This window comes from Lipotes vexillifer, unplaced genomic scaffold (genome assembly GCF_000442215.2).
Source record: "Lipotes vexillifer unplaced genomic scaffold, Lipotes_vexillifer_v1.1 scaffold539, whole genome shotgun sequence".
Taxonomy (NCBI): Eukaryota; Metazoa; Chordata; class Mammalia; order Artiodactyla; family Lipotidae; genus Lipotes; species Lipotes vexillifer.
The window spans coordinates 662846-679199 of record NW_006789542.1 but is presented as its reverse complement, the minus strand read 5'-3'; the positions used below and the strand labels follow the sequence as shown (position 1 = coordinate 679199).

The window sequence follows — 16354 nt, the reverse complement described above, 5'->3', positions numbered from 1 at the left end:
CCCCCCCCCCCCCCCCGCCTCTCAGCCTCCCCATCTGTAAAATGCTGACAGTAACAGCACTCGCCTCACAGGGGTGCGCAGTAAGGGCTGCACAAGTGTCGGGTACCGTTGTGTCCATCACACACGTTCTATCCATGCACACAGAACAATCCCTTGCCCTCATGACCCTGGTCAGGCACCAAGTTGCTCATTTTAGCTGAGGGAGCGTCTACAACCAGATTAGCTGGTCTGAACCAGACCCATGCAGCACGGAGCAACCTTCGGCCTCCTTTGAGAGAGGACCACCCTGAACCTCCCGGAAAAATGTTGTTTTCCCTGATTGAAGTGATTCCCATGTAACCACAGTCGGGAGCACGACTGGCCGAGACTTTGATTCACCACAGACTCAGCCTCCACTTGCCTCCTCCAGATTCCCCTGAGGCAGATCAGATGTCACATCAGATCACATCACGTCCCTGTCATCACCCTGTTCACAGGCCCCTAAGACTCTAGGGGAAAAGAGGAAGATGGAGCTCCAAGCTGTGTCTGTGCCCCACGTGTTGGCACCGGTTGCTCCTCCCACCTCACCCTGTGGTTCCCAGCACCCTCCCCCAAGGTGCTGGTGTCCTGTGGGCATGACAGTGAACCTGGCTGGGTTGGGACTCTGCTCCTACACTTCCCCTCCCTGCTTGGAAACCCAAATCGCCCACTGCAGAGCCAGGAGGATCTCTGCCCCATCCCTGATTTTAATTAGGAACGGATGCATCCTGCAAGACTCAGAGTTCCATCTCTCTCAACCCAGACCAAATGTGTTTGGGGGTCCAGGCCTGGTCATCTCTACAGAAGAACATGAATCCCACAGGGCTGCAGAAGGACCGTTTCTCCAGCGGCTTTTCAGCAAATGTCCACTCCAGAAGACAAACAGGAAAAGTGGAGACCCACATGCTTCCGAGTGAAATATGATTGGAATTAACATGAGCACACACATACAAGTTCTCAAATGTTCAATGAACAAAATGTTTTCTATCTGCGAGGTGCCATATATGCCCAAATAGAGGGCAACCCCCAAAGAACACAATCCACCACTTTTCTAAAGAGGTAAATTTAACAGATTTTTGACCAACTTGACAGGAATCAGAACTGTGATTGCTTTGGGGCTGGGGATGGGAATTGACTGGAAAAGGGCCAGGGGAAACTTTCTGGAGGGATGGACGTGCTCTGTCCCTTCACTGGGGTGGTGGTTATGTAGGTGATTTCATTTGTCAAAATTCATCAGATTATACCCTTAAGATCTGGGCATTTTTAGGGAATGTACATTTTAACCTCAATTTTAAAAAAAATTAGAAAAGTAAATACCTACTTGTAATACTTAACCTAATCATGTAGTCACACACTTAAAATTATAAAAGAATACTACATTAATTTATATTACTGTTTTTATTCACACATTTCACAAAATGATTTTATGCAGATGTGCATCTTTTGAGATCAATGGATAGCATTATTAAAGCCACTTTTTTAGTTGACAGTATTCCAAAGCATATCATCTTCAATTCATCTAATTTATTTGAAATGCAGAACATTTTGAATCCATGTTTGATGGTGAAATTTTTATTGTAAGACACAAATACCCATTTGCATAACATTACAGCAGTTGTTTTTCTCATCTGTCTTAGAAGTGATTGTTCTTGGTTCTCACGACATAATCAACTAATGTTTTGCTTTCCAAAAATGAGCTTTAAAATATTTATCACAACTTACAGTTGCACCCCAGGAATAATCACCACATCTATGTTAAATCTCATTGCCTCCTTCCCATTAATTCTTCTAGTGACCTCGAAAAGCATCCAAAACCAACACTGACTGAGACCATTTCAGACTGGTGTGTCCTCCCAGATTTTGTGGTTCGAATAAAGCAATTGAGAGAGTACCAAATTACTTACTGTTTTAAAGAACAGTAAGTCCCTTGAGTTCCCTGGTGGTCCAGTGGTTAGGACTTGGCGCTTTCACTGCCGTGGCCCTGGGTTCAATCCCTGGTCCCCACAAGCTGAGAGGCACAGCCAAAAACAAACAAACAAAATGCAGTGCATTTTAAAGAACAGTAAGTCCCCAAACTATGAGAGACTTTTAAAGGCAACACTCTATTTTCTAAGAGTTAATTTGAGGAAGTAAACCTTCATCTTATTTATCTTCAGGCATATATAGTAAATCCTGGCATATGTGTTCAGACCAAAGATAAAATAGAGATTAAATTTGGAGATCTTGTTTTATAGTTCATTGTTCAAAGATTAGCATTGTTAGCTTAAGTTAGAAGTTTCCATGTAAAAAATTTAAACTAGACCTTGCTCCCTACCATGAATGAGAAGCTGAAACATTCTTGAATCAGTGTAAACACACTGTATTTTACTCAAAGGCATTAAAGATAGGAGAATGTAGTTTAAGTAGATGATTCTGGTTAGAAATCAGATTGTAAACACAATCCTAAATTATGAATTACTAACGATTAATTTTGCAACTTGACCTTAAGTCATGTCAAATCTTCAACTACACACAGTGTGATATGATGATATATAAAGAAGGCTTTGTTTTTTTCAACATTTCCCCAGTTTAGGCATCAAAAATAGTATTGTTCTTAAAGAAACCAACATGGAAGACTATGTACTGTTGTTTTGATCTTTTTTTAATGTTGCTGTTGCTCAGCATTGTTTTTCCACTGGACTTTCAAAAGCTGTCAGAAGCAAAATCAGGTAACTCAGCAAGGGCTCCCAGGGCATATAAGCTCCTGTATGGCTCAATGCAGTGGATGCCAATCTTTTTTTTTTTTCTGGTAGCAGAATCCTGGTTTTAAATGACATTATGTGTGGTTGATGCTCTAGTTGGAACAGAGATGGGAGCCCAGAGCAGTCCTGCTTGGTGCCCCTTCTCCTCTCTAGGGAATCCACTGAGGGGTTCCACAGCGCCTAGAGGTTCCGTGGAACACAGTTTGAAAACCTCTGACAGTGGGCCATGCCTAAAGGCTGGAACTCAGAAGATCTCGGTTTAAAACCTGAGTTCTGGTCTGTGTGATTGTTGGCAAGTAATTTAACCTGAGCCTTATTTTCTTTCTCCAGACAAAGAACATGAATGCTCATTTCAGAGAGTTGCTGTAAGGATGTTTTTGAAGTTTATTTTGTCCACTCTTCCTTGGTCACAACTCACTTGCATGTTGTGTGCCATCTCAATTATTTAACAACTTAGCATCCACATTTTTTATTATTTGGCCTTGTTGATGCTACTACTTCTGCCTTTCCGCTTTTCAGCCATTATTGTCCCCTGGAGAATGGACCAGGGGGAACAGTTGACTTTGGGCTCTACCGCAACCTCCTCTACAATAAGGGATTCCAGGCTCATGATCCTTTCTTGGGATGGACCACTCTGACAGGTTTCTTTTCATTTTCAGGTGGGCCAGGAGAAGGGAAACTGTTCTTTCCAGAAAAACCCAACCCCCTGTATCATCCCTCAAGAACCAGAAAATATCTTCCATACAATATTTGCTTTTTTCACAAAGTCGGGAAGAAAAGTCTTGGTAAGAATTTGCTTACTGCTTGGGTTAACATGGGTGGTCCTCATTAGGAAGGCAAGTCTGAGATGAGAAGCCAGTTTTCTATTTGGCATTTATTATTTCCCAAATCTGGTTTTAATCAATTGGCTTAGGAAGTCACAAGGACTGTAGTCAACTCCTATTTTTCAGCCTGAGGTTTCTATCAAAGTGTTAAATTTACATTTCAAATTCCATTGGCTGGCAAAGGGAAAACCTTTGCAACCCACCAAGCACAAAGTTAAACATTTCTCCCACTAGTATGAGTCTAATCAAGAGTGATGGTTCTCATACAACCACTTTGTATACCGCTATTGGGCAATATATACTAAAACTAAACATATCTATACCCTATGACCCAGCAGTTCCACTCCAAGGTATATCCCCAAGAGAAATGGGTACTTGTATCCCCCCAAAGACATGGACAAGAATGTTCACAGCAATCTTATAATAGCCAGAAACTGGGAACAATCCAAATGTACATCACCAAGAGAATGTATAAACAATTGCAGTGTACCCATACACTGGTGTATTATGAGCAATAAAAACTGCTACACCAACAACATAAGTAAATCTCACAGATATAATATTAAGTGAAAGGAGCCAGAGACAAAAGGACACATGTTGTAATATTTGACTTACATGAAGTTCAGAAATAGCAAAGCTATCCAGGACAATGGAGGTCAGGGTAGCAGTTAATTTTGGAGGAATATTGACAGTCATGGGCATGAGGGAACGTGCTTAGGTGCAAGAAATGTTGTATATCTTGATCTGTTATAAACATATGTAAAAATATATCAAGATGGATCCTTAAGATTTATTCTCTTTAGTGTATGTAAGTTATACCTCAGCTTTTTAAAAAGTGAAGGTATTGAAGATGGAATCAGATGCTTTTCCACAACCTCCTGTCTCCATGTCTTTGGTTACATCTCTTCAGCTCCTTATTTCGGTACAGCATGTCTCACTGACATTTCCTTCCTCGATTTTTTTTCCAGTGGAAGTAGTAGGACTGTTTGCCATTTGGAAGGTTGGAATATTTTTACTTACATAATGCTGATGATCAGCTTTTTTTTTTTTTTGCGGTGTGTGGGCCTCTAACTGTTGTGGCCTCTCCCGTTGCGGAGCACAGGCTCCAGACGTGCAGGCTCAGCAGCCATGGGTCACGGGCCCAGCCGCTCCGCAGCATGTGGGATCTTCCCAGACCGGGGCACGAACCCGTGTCCCCTGCATCAGCAGGCGGACTCTCAACCACTGGGCCACCAGGGAAGCCCGATCAGCTATTTTTTTTGAAGCCCTTAGAATTGTTAGATATACTGATATCTAGTTGTTTGACGGATACAACTCTGTATCTAGCTGAAATTTTTACCCCACATGTGAAACATCGTGAAGGTATGTTCGCACATTTTGGATCCTACAATACAAAAGAATTCCTCCTTTGTAACTTAAATTTGGAATTTAGGTTTCTAGCTGTAATTCGTGTGGTTTCTTGGTTAAACGTGTTTTTCTTTACTCCTGTGGTTTCTTGAGTCATGTGACTTTGTAGCCCTTTAATTTGCCCAACCTAAAAATTGGGCATGAAAGTGTATTTGTCACTTCACAGGCAGAAATCACATAATCTAGGACATACACCTTGTATTCAAAACTTATAAGAGGAATGCTCCCCAAATATGTAAATGTGTTTCTTTAAAAACAACACCAAAAAAACCCCTTCTTTTTCCTTGCAAATCCAGTTTTTTGGTAGGGTGCACCAGTGAGCTTAGACTTGAAGGCATGTTCTGGTGCCTGCCAGGCAGGAAGTCCCTTGATTGCCCTCTGGTGGCAAGAAGGAATGATTGCATCTTCCTATGGATTTCCTCTACCTGGAATGGCCTTGGTCCGCAGAATAGAAGTTCACAGAGCCCTCTGTGCTATAAATGCTGTGCTCTTGTCTTTGTTCTTAATACGGTTTGATCATTCTCTGTTTGTTCTTCTCAGGACTGCGAAAAGCCAGGAATTTCTTGCCTAACAATGCACTGTAATCTTAGTGCGCTGGCTAAAGAAGAAAGTCGTACTATAGACATTTACATGCTGCTGAACACAGAAATACTGAAGAAGGTAAGCCCTGGGAAGCTGTACTATTGGAGTTCATTCAAAAGCATTTGAATTGGTTTCCTCAGAAAAAACTCTGCCTGCCCCCTTTAAAAAAACTGCCCTGGATAGCACCATTGGTAATTCTGCTGCAGATGATGCCAGGGAAACATACCAGACCCTTGTTATTCAGAGTCTGGTTGGAGGACCAGCAGTATCAGCATCACCTGGGAGCTCCTTAGAACTGCAGAATCTTGGACTCTACCCAGCCGTTAGGAATCAGTATCTCTGTTTTAACAAGCTCCCTAGGTGTTTTGTTTGCACAGTTGAGTTTCTCAGACTTTAGCTTGCTTCAGAATCACCTGGAAACCTTGTTAAACCACAGATTCCTCAGAGGGGAGTCTGAGGGTCTGCATTTCTGAGGAGCTTCCAGGTGATGCCAATACTGCTGTTCTGGGGACCACGTTTTAGATCAGGGGTTTTCCTTAAAGGGCCAGTAGTAAATATTTTAGGCTTTATGGGCTATACAGTGTCTTGCCACTGCTCAACTCTGCCATTGTATTGTGAAAGCAGCCATAGACCATACTCAAATGAATGGGTGTGGCTGTGTTCCAATAAAACTTTATTTACAAAACCCAGCAAAGGGCCGGATTTGACCCATGAGTCATAGTTTGCCAACCTCTTGTTTAGACGGCACCTTGTTTTTCAGAATTCCAACTTTTGAATCTCAGATAACTTTTGTTTTTTAGGGTTTTTTTTTTTTTTTTACTTTTATTGGAGTATCGTTGATTTACAATGTTGTGCTAGCTTCAGGTGCACAGCAAAGTGAACCAGCTATACATACACATATATCCACTCCTTTTTAGATTCCCCTCCCACATAGACCATTACAGAGCACTGAGCAGCGAATCTCAGATCACTTTGCTATTATAAGTTTATAAAAGTGGCTCATAAAAAATACCTCAGTCAATGAATTGGTGGCCCTTAAGAAAATCATACACATTCACTATGATTTATTTTAACATAAATGCTGCTGAGTACAAAAGGCTACATCCAACAAGATGCTTCTAAAATAATCACACATGAAGCTAAAACAAAATAGGCATGTTAGCCACAGAGATTCTCTTTATTTTCCTTTGGAAAAACTAAATGTGTTAGTCTGTATAAAACTGTCAGTGTATAAATGAATATCCTTAGAAAAGTCATTCCAGTGTTATTTTTTAAATTAGGCATGGCAGTAACATGTTGGCCTGAGAAGTCACAGGCACATGGGGATACAGGATGTTTTACCCACTCTCCGACTCCAGCTGGTGGAGAGCTGTGAACAGTTCTGCTTTCCCTGGATTCTTTGGAGGGAAACTGGTTTGGGACAAGTTGGGTGCACACAGCACTGCTTCCCTGTTGTACCTCTCCCTTTAAAAAGGATAGTGTTGGGAGAGGACCAGGCATGAACTAGAGCACCCCTGGTCACCCTATGATTCCAGAATTTCATATCACAGGAAGTGCCTTACTGTCCTGGGTCCCCAGGACAGGTTGAGGGATTATGATTCTGTATGCTTACCCATCCTGTTCATCTTCTTGATAAATGGCCCTGGTGACAGTTTTATTCCCTATGCCACACTTGCCACTGTTGACAGTACCCTGATACGGCACTGATGGCAGGAAGCCACTCTGATTTCTCTTTCAGCCTCAACCCAGTTGGCTGCTGCTTGCACTTACAAATTAGTCATTAGTACAAATTTAACCGCAAAGCCTCAGCCTTCCTTGTCCCCAGCTCTGGCCTGGTCTTGTGCAGCTTTCTCTCTCTCTCTCAGTGGTCAATGGTGACCCTTTGCCAAGGAACATGTCCCAGTGACTGCTGTCCTTGTGGGCCATCCAGCCTAGTCTGCATCCCAAGACAGCAGGAAGCCATGGGGTGTCGTATGCAGATGTTGGAGAACCGATCTCCCTACTGGTTCCCTTTCAGCAGAAACCAGCAGAAATCCCAGGTGCAGAGGAAAGCCTCTGTCGGGCCCCCGAGGCCAGCCACGCCTCCCTAAGGATGTGGAGCAGAACCAGCCTTGTGGTTCCCTGGGCCACCACTTCTGTTAGTTTTCCTTTGACCTGAAGGTCTGGCCACAGACAAGGAAATTTGAAGTTTTATTGTTTTGACCTTAACAAGTTTTCATTTGAAATGTAGGATCTGATTTTTTTTAATCATCAGAGGATTCCAGTTTCTTCCAAAGTATTTGTTTTTTACAACCACAAGGCACCTGTTCTGTGCCAGGCTCCTCATCTGCTCGGCCTTTAACTTTGACAGTTATCATCGTCATCATCATCATTATTATTATTGTCATTAGCAATGTCCGAGATGATGATGATGATAATCTAAGATTGAAAAGACAGTATATCCTGACCCATGAAACCACAGATCTACAGAACTGTTAAACCGGTAAAAGATTGCTGCATACAAAATTATTTACTGCTTAATATGAGCTCACTGAAGCAGTTTTTTTTGAGTGACAAGTTTGCCAGCCCCTGTCTTCTTCCAGACTCTTCCATCACTGCCTTGGAGCCATTCTCTCATTATCTGGATTGGTGGCTTTGAGCCCACACCAAGGCTTCTGCCTGCAATGGCTGGTGGGCTCTTTCCTCCCTCCCCCCATCCCCTTTCTCATCGGGCCATCACCTAATTACAGTAAGTTCCCTACATACAGACCTTCCTCAAGTTGTGAACTTTCAAAGATGTGAACGTGCGTTCCATCAGCATCAGGTGTGAGTGAAATTGCAGCTTGCCCTCCGTCTCCTATTGCTGACGATCCTTCAGCTCTACCATCTCCCACCTCTTCTCCCTCCTCCAGTCAGTAACTCTTCTTGCCTGTTCACTCGACGCCAGCCCCTGTATGCCAGCTGTTGTACTGTACTACTGTACTTTTCAAGATACTGGACTGTAAGATTAAAATGTTTTCTTTATTTTTTGTGTTTGTTTTTCATGTAATATTTTTGTGAAAAGTATTATAAACCTATTACAGTACTGTACTATTTATATAGCCGATTGTGTTAGTTGGGTACCTAGGCTAACTTTGTTAGACTTAACGAACGCACTCTCGGTACGGAACTCGTTCACACATGGGGGGACTTACTGTATAAGCTAGTTGCTTCCCCCCTCTCATCTCTCCATCAGGTACCCTCTTCCCAGCTTAAATGGCTTTGACCCCCCCGAACCAGCTTCATTTAAGAGCAAAGAAAGAGTTAAAAGGAACTCATGTGGAGAGTTTGAGGGTTGTGGTCAAGGCAGGAAGATGCTTGAGAAATGTAAATCAGATACCTTCTATGGAATGCCAGGCCTCGATTTGTTGTACACAATTAACAGCTTTATTTATTCTCTGCTCTTTGTGAATATGTCAATACCAAGATCCAAATATCTGGCTCCTGCCACTTGCAAACCACAGCACACAAGCCTGCATGTGTTGATGACTCAGCAAAACTCCAGAGCTTTTCAGCGTCCACTATGATATGAAAGAATCCTCGAGAGAGAGACTGGAAATCTCTTGTCTCATTCAGTGATAGAAATTTTTGTCTGGTTCACATGGAATCTTTGAATTTCAGTTCTACCTGGGACCTCGGGGCCCAGCCCAGTGATTGAAAAGTCTTACAGTGAGTTGTATTGTTTCTTCCTCAGGACAGTTCATCTGTCATCCAGTTCATGACCCGCGCCAAGGTGAAGGTGGACCCTGCCCTGAGGGTGGTGGAGGTAGCCAGTGGGAACTCAGAGGAGATGACGGTGAGTTGGTCACCCCCCCACACACACAGCCCTCCTCCAAGGGTGAGGGAATCTGGGTGACTTGGGAGACTTGGTGCTGGCATTTGAGGGTAAAGGCGGTCTCTAAGCCAAGATGTCAACTTTGTGGTAGACCCAAGACCTTGCCTGCCTTGGCTTCCAGGCCCCCATGGAGAACTTCTGCGGTCTGCTCTTGTTGTGATAGCCATGTTCTCTGGGCTGCTGCTGTTATGTGAAAGCTCCCGGCTATGACCAGCCAAAGGAAAAATCTTCTGGAAGTACCCTTGACAGGGCTTGCATTTCCATTCTGGAGCCAAGACTATTTTTATTTTTCTCAGACCTTTCCCTGAAACCTCATCTGCCTTCCCAGTCACATTGCTCCATGGATAAATGCTGGGTGTTTCAAAAACAAGTTGTTTGAGTAACCTGAAGGGGTCACATCCTAGTTGCCAAGTCCTAGAAACTCCTCTTTCATTCCCTACCTAACCCCGTATCCTCTATCACAACGGTCCCCAACCTTTCTGGCACCAGGGACTGGTTTTGTGGAAGACATTTTTTCCACGGGGTGTGGGGGGATGGTTCAGGTGATAATGCCAGCAGTGGGGAGCCGCAGATGAAGCTTCGCTGTCTCGCCTGCCACTCACCTCCTGCTGTGCGGCCCAGTTCCTAACAGGCCGGTACTGGTCTGTGGCCCGGGGGTTGGGAACCCCTGTTCTATAAAGTGCAGTCGGTAAGCAGCCTCAAGATGGAATATGTGGCAACTGGGAGCTCTGATGTGGGGTGTGGGAGAAGCTGGAGGGAAAGGGGTACTCTTGGAAATTGGCTGCCTTTTATTATTTTTTCAGGGGCAGGAGGCAGCGGGGAGGCTCATTCTCTGACACCCACACTGAGGTCCTAGGCACATGGGGAGACAGCAGCCTCTGAACTGGTTTGGCCAATGAGCTATGCAATGATGCTAGCTTTTTGCATCTCCTTTCCTGGAACTTACTTCTCTCAAGGGAGACTTTACCCTCTCTTGGAAGAGTGAATATTGCTGTGACAAATTTACAAAAGTGAAAAATTCACAAAGATTAATTACTTACAAAGAAAAAATGGTTAACTTATTTTCCAATAACAATGGAGACACCACATGTCTAAATGTTAGGATGAGGATCAGAGCAAAGCCCACTCTTATAAGACCCTGGTTAGGAAGGGTTCATATAGAAAATAAATGCCCGGGGACTTCCCTGGTGGCACAGTGAATAAGAATCTGCCTGCCAATGGGGACACGGGTTCGATCCCTGGTCCGGGAAGATCCCACATGCTGCGGAGCAACTAAGCCCGTGCACCACAACTACTGAGCCTGCGCTCTAGAGCCTGCAAGCCACAACTACTGAAGCCGATGTGCCTAGAGCCTGTGCTCCGTAGCAGGAGCAGCCACCGCAAGAAGCCCGCGCAACGCAACGAAGAGTAGCCCCTGCTCTCTGCAGCTAGAGAAAGCCCATGCACAGCAACGGAGATGCAACGCAGCCAAAAATAAATAAAATTAAAACTTTTAAAAAATAAAGAAATGGGGCTTCCCTGGTGGCACAGTGGTTGAGAGTTCGCCTGTCGATGCAGGGGATACGGGTTCATGCCCCGGTCCGGGAAGATCCCACATGCCGCGGAGCGGCTAGGCCCGTGAGCTATGGCCGCTGAGCCTGCGCATCCGGAGCCTGTGCTCCGCAATGGGAGAGGCCACAACAGTGAGAGGCCCGCGTACCACAAAAAAAAAAAAAAAATTTAAAGAAATGCCCAGGACCTCCATGAACTCTCAGTCCTGAGCAAGAAACAAAAGCAACAGCTGGTACAGAATGAATAAGAATCTGTGAGGATGTTAAAGCTGCCCCAGGCCGTGAGTATTGCATGCCTGATGCAGGGAAGGACTGTCAGATGCAGACCTTAACTCCTCTACTCACATCAGGAAATTGTCCACGCAGTCATTTTGATAACAGAAACTGAATGGGATGAAATGGAATGGCGCTGGAGTCCTTCACTCCTGGGGTCAGTGTTTATGGAAGATCAAATATTTGGAGATGGCCTTTGCCTTTTCCTCCTTGCCTTTTGGCCATTTAACTGCTAATTCAGACTTACCTGAGGATTGAAAAAGAATGGAGATTCACTGCTCATTGTCACAGCTCTGGTTAAAAAGTTTCATAGGATGAGATACATGCCCAACATGAGAGATTGGGAATGTTCTGGTAGACCACTGTGTTCCCAATTAAGAGTTAACGGAAGTAATTAACAGGTTTCCTACAGGTGGAATCCCTTCGGTAAATGAAAAAAATATCATGGGCGCATTGCCTTTGATTAGAACACGGAGCTGTGGGATCCAGGAAAACATTGCCTAACACCCCATCGTTGGATTCTGAGTCATCTGTATGCCCCCAAAATACCACTTCCATTAGTTACTGTTCCATTTTGAGCACTATGGTAATATTATCATTATCAAGAGTTCTTTGGAAGAAGCTCTCATTTTCAACTAGTTTTTTTCCGGTACTCTAAGAAAAAAAGGTACCTGTCGGAATCCCACAATGCCCCCACCTCCCTCCTTTCCATAACTTTGCCTTTCAATCTGTGAGCCAAGATGAAATACTACAATCTGTTCTCAACTTTCCTGGCAGGGAAAAACAAAAATTTCTGAGTAGGAATGTTTGCCTTTTTAGAACAAACACGTTCCACCCTACATGTTTCTTCTGAATGCCTGGTGCTCTGTTAGTTGTTCACCGGAAGGGAAATTTCCATAGAGGCTAGCCACCAAATTTAAATCAGGCAAAATATCGCAGGATTTTAGATCAGACACCACATTTGTATGGCCTTGGAATGAACAGGAAGTGTACTTGCTGCTGGTAACGAGCAAGGTGTGGGTGAGAAGAGGGAAACAATGTAGTTTTTAACCACATAAAGTGCACATGGTGATAATTCAACTGACAGGCAAATCAAATAATTTTCTTGGGACTCTTTGTGTCTTTTATTTTTATGCCATGGTACGGGGAGTGCTTTACAGGGCGTACGGTCGAATACCTAGAAATATGTACTAGATATTTGAGGCATTTCCCTTGTTTACTAATAATACATTTGAGGTGCCCTTCCCAGGTGGGGTATTAGCACGCGTCCAAGGCCAACCACACCAGCTTACCTGGCTTTGTACAGACCCAAACCTGAGAACTGTGGATGAGATCTGAGTCACCGCATTCAGCGCTGATTGTGCTGAGAACACGCTGAACTCCCATCCTGTCCAACCCATCCCTTCCGGCTTTTCCGGCAGTGCTGCCAACAGCTGAGGCTAGAAACTCCCCGGGGACAAACTAAGAATCTCCAGCACACCAGCTCTGCTCCTGAGAACCACCACCCCAAACCCCCTTCTCAGACTGCGTGAGAAGCTTGTATGAGTTACAGAGCAAATCTATTTTCTTGGTATTTTGAAATAGTGGAATACATGATGAACATGGAAATCCACAGATGGATAAGTAAGTCATTGCCATGTGGAGTGGGCACCAGGCTGAGATTCTAGGTACCACCAGGAGAGACTGACTCCGTTTCATTTTAGCAGATTCAGAATGGATTAGAAGGATATTGGGTAGCTCTCAGAATTGCCAGGAAGGCTGGGGATATGACAAACCTGCGGCGCCAGGACCACAGGCTGGGTCAGGCCCCAGGAAGAGCCTGGCATGGTACTCTGGACACTGCTTCCCTGGCTTCTCTCAGCCTCTTGCTCTGGGGTCAGGCAGGAGCCTCTCACTGGCTGAGGTTAGAACCCTGTCCCTGGGGTACCAGGCACCCCAGAAAGAGCAGGTGGCTGGCATTTTTGGCTATTATAGTAGAGCCTCACCCTCACCCCAAGACTCACCTAGAGGAGGACTCCCCAGCACTGGAAGGATGCTAAAAAGTGACAAATACCCCCTCCCATGTGCTTTTCTAATACTGAAGACAGCATGGGGCCAGCCAACCCCTGGTGCATCTTAGAGCTCCCGTCTGAGCCAGTCTTCGTTCAGTCATTTAGACCACTTTGTCAGCTCCATTAATGAGCGGACATGAAAGTCTTTGTCCATAGGTGGTTTAGCAGTGTTTGTGCTTTGTGCTTTGTTTTGTTTTCAGAATGAATATGCTGGAATGAGCTACTTCCTTGCTGACATTTGCTGACAGGGCAAATGTCTGGGGCCTTCACCTTCTGCCCCGGGAATCATATGTCCAAAGAGGCGGTCACCTCCCTCCCACAGTCCTCCTTTGCCATCCCTTACCCTGCAGGTGGGGAGATGCAGGGGTCATAACTTTAACAAGTCCCCTGAGATTCTGCTGTGCCCTGCCTGGATTAGAACCACAAAGCCTCTTCCTCTAGTGAACAAAGGGCCTCTGATGCTCAGGGAGAATAGGTGACTTGCCCTGGATCTCACATCACTGAGCCAAGAATAGTGTCTGGAGCTCTTAACTCCCCAGCCTGGTGCTCCTTTCCCTGCCCTGCAGCCACTCAGTCACACGGGAGGGCACTGGGCCTTGGATGAAAGGACCCCGACAAGTGCAAGTGTCCACTCTGGAAAGGACTGACTTGTTTTAAAGTCTGTCTGTTAAAACTGCCCAGGTACCCTTCGCACCCAGCCGGCCCCTTCAGACTGGACCTGGCTCTCCTCACCCCAGTGGGGGCTTTCCCTGCTCAGTCTCAGTCAGACTCCAGAACAAAGCCTCCAGCCTGCAGCCACGCTTTCACTTCTGAATAAACCTCCCCCTCACGCACGAATTGATCAGGACAGCACGTTCCAGCTTCATTTTCTCTGAAGCCGTTCAAGTTCAGTTCCCAGTCTTGGCCCTTCCGGGAAGTCAGTACTTCTAGTTTGGCCTTGTCCTCTGTGAACAGGGAGCACTGCATTTCCCCCTTTGGAATTAGAAAAGCCTGGCTTCATATCCCATCTCCTTCACATCCCAGTGGTGTGATCTTGGGTATCAGGTAAGCTCTGTGAGCCTCCGTTTCCTCATCTGTAACATGGGAAACCTGTTTTCTACTTCCTGGAGGTTTCCCCTCCGTTTTGCTCCCTGCCACTGCCCCCCAATCCAGAGGGCATCATCTAAGGTGGTAAATGAGATTACTTCGGAAGGTGCCACCTGTAGTTCTTTTGTTGTTTACTGCATCTTGAAGCAAACTTTACAATTTTCTGTCACCGAATAGACTGTGACTTGTACTTTACCATTTATGTGAAAAATTACATTATACCCGGCAAGAGAGTTTTCCCCCTTCTTACACTGAGAGGTATGATGAAGAAGGTCATTGGAAAGTCACCCCCCCCCATTCCCTGCCATCATCAAAAGATGGTAGGTGGTCCTCTCCCCTCATCCACTACCCCCAGTGTGAGAATTAAGCTGTAACCATAAGGAACTGAGAAAAATCCCAGTGTGGTTTGCTGATTGTCACTATTCACAGTTTCATTCACTGAATACTTATTGGGGGCTTGCTACGGGCCAGGCAACGTAGAGACACTGTGGGTGCAATGGGGAGCAAAGTAGCCATGGCCCCTGCCCTCCCAGAGCTGACTGAGAGGGTGACAGAGAGTAAACAAGGGTTTTATTTCAAATCAAGGTGAGTTCCATGGGAGTAACCTGCTCTAGATTGAGGGGAATCTAAAGGAATGTTTCTCCAAGGAAGCTGGGATCTAGAGAGTGAGGAGGGATTAGCTTGCCAGGTGCAGGGAAGAGTGTCCCAGTGAGGAGGGAGAGCCATATGAAGAGCCAAATAGCTTAGCGTGTTCAAGGCTGAAACACCAGTGTGGCAGCAACCTGGTGAGTGGTGAAGCCATCCATGATGGGAGACACGTGAAGACATCCATGATGGGAGACACGTGAAGACATCCATGATGAGAGACATAGGCAGGGTCATACCATATAACACCAGGGAGCAGTTACAAAGGGAAGCCATTGCAAGCTTCTGTTTTGAGTGGGGAATGGCATGATCCAATATATATTTTTTAACAATCACAGGCTACTGTGTGGACAGTGGATTGTAGGCGGCTGCAAGAAGGTTGTGACCGTCACTTGGCTAGAGATGATGGTGGCCGAGGAGATAGAAGTAGACAGGTAGCTTTATATCAGTAGAGGTCTAGCAGTTTGTGCCAGTCACATGTGGGGAGTCCTCAAGGGTTGGGAGGGATCAGATCACATCTTGGTGCAAAGCCCCTTGCCTGGTGCCTACGCATGAGCAGTCAGTTAATAGTGGCTCCCATTGCATGAAGAGATGGCCAAGGATGGGAGGAAGCAAATAAAGAATAGCTTTTCCCTCCCTCAAAACCTCAAGAGTCATGATCAGTTTACTCTAAACCAGTGATTTCCAGCTGTCATCATGATAATCATTATCATTTTTTTAAACAACACAACCCATTTCTAAATTGAAATGTGCTTTGGTTGAGTCAGAGGTGGGATGCCTGGAACTCCCCCAACTTGTATTTCCACTTTCCCTTGGGGGCCTCTGCATCCCCTCACCAAACCCCTAGGCTCTGTGGAGCCAAGGAAACCACTGCTATGGAAGGTTGTATTTTAGGACAAGGCTGCTGTCCAGCCCCTCAAATTCTTTCACTAGACATGAACTGGACCCCCCGGTAAACATGAACAAGAAAAAAGATTTTAGCCTCAAAGGGTGAACACTGCACTTGCACACGTGTGCAGACACACATGCTCAAGCGCACACACACACACACACACACACACACACACGCACAGTAGTGTGGTTTTGTGCTGGGAAAGCCTGAGCTGAAGAGGTTAGGAGAGGCTGGCTGCATGGACAGAGTGACCCCTGAACAAGTATTGAAAGCATTTTCTAAGTGGACAGGGGAAGGTTGGGCTCCAGATGGAGTCAGATGGTGTCTTAAAATAGATTCTCAAGAAGCAGACCCTCAGATGAGGATGTGGGTGCAAAGATTTTAGTAAGGAAATGCTCCCAGAGAGACAGGAAAAGAAGTGAGGAGACAGGA

General features: G+C 45.3%; 1 protein-coding gene across 1 annotated transcript in view; it reads left to right on the top strand.

The window, feature by feature from the left end:
- The window catches only part of ITGA9 (integrin subunit alpha 9), a 371922-nt gene that overhangs the window by 333110 nt on the left and 22458 nt on the right, over positions 1 to 16354 (top strand). Inside the window, exons 24-26 of the mRNA XM_007462694.1 lie at positions 3419 to 3544; positions 5531 to 5650; positions 9285 to 9386. Of these exons, the coding sequence (XP_007462756.1) occupies positions 3419 to 3544; positions 5531 to 5650; positions 9285 to 9386 (348 nt within the window). The remainder of the gene's footprint in view (positions 1 to 3418; positions 3545 to 5530; positions 5651 to 9284; positions 9387 to 16354) is intronic.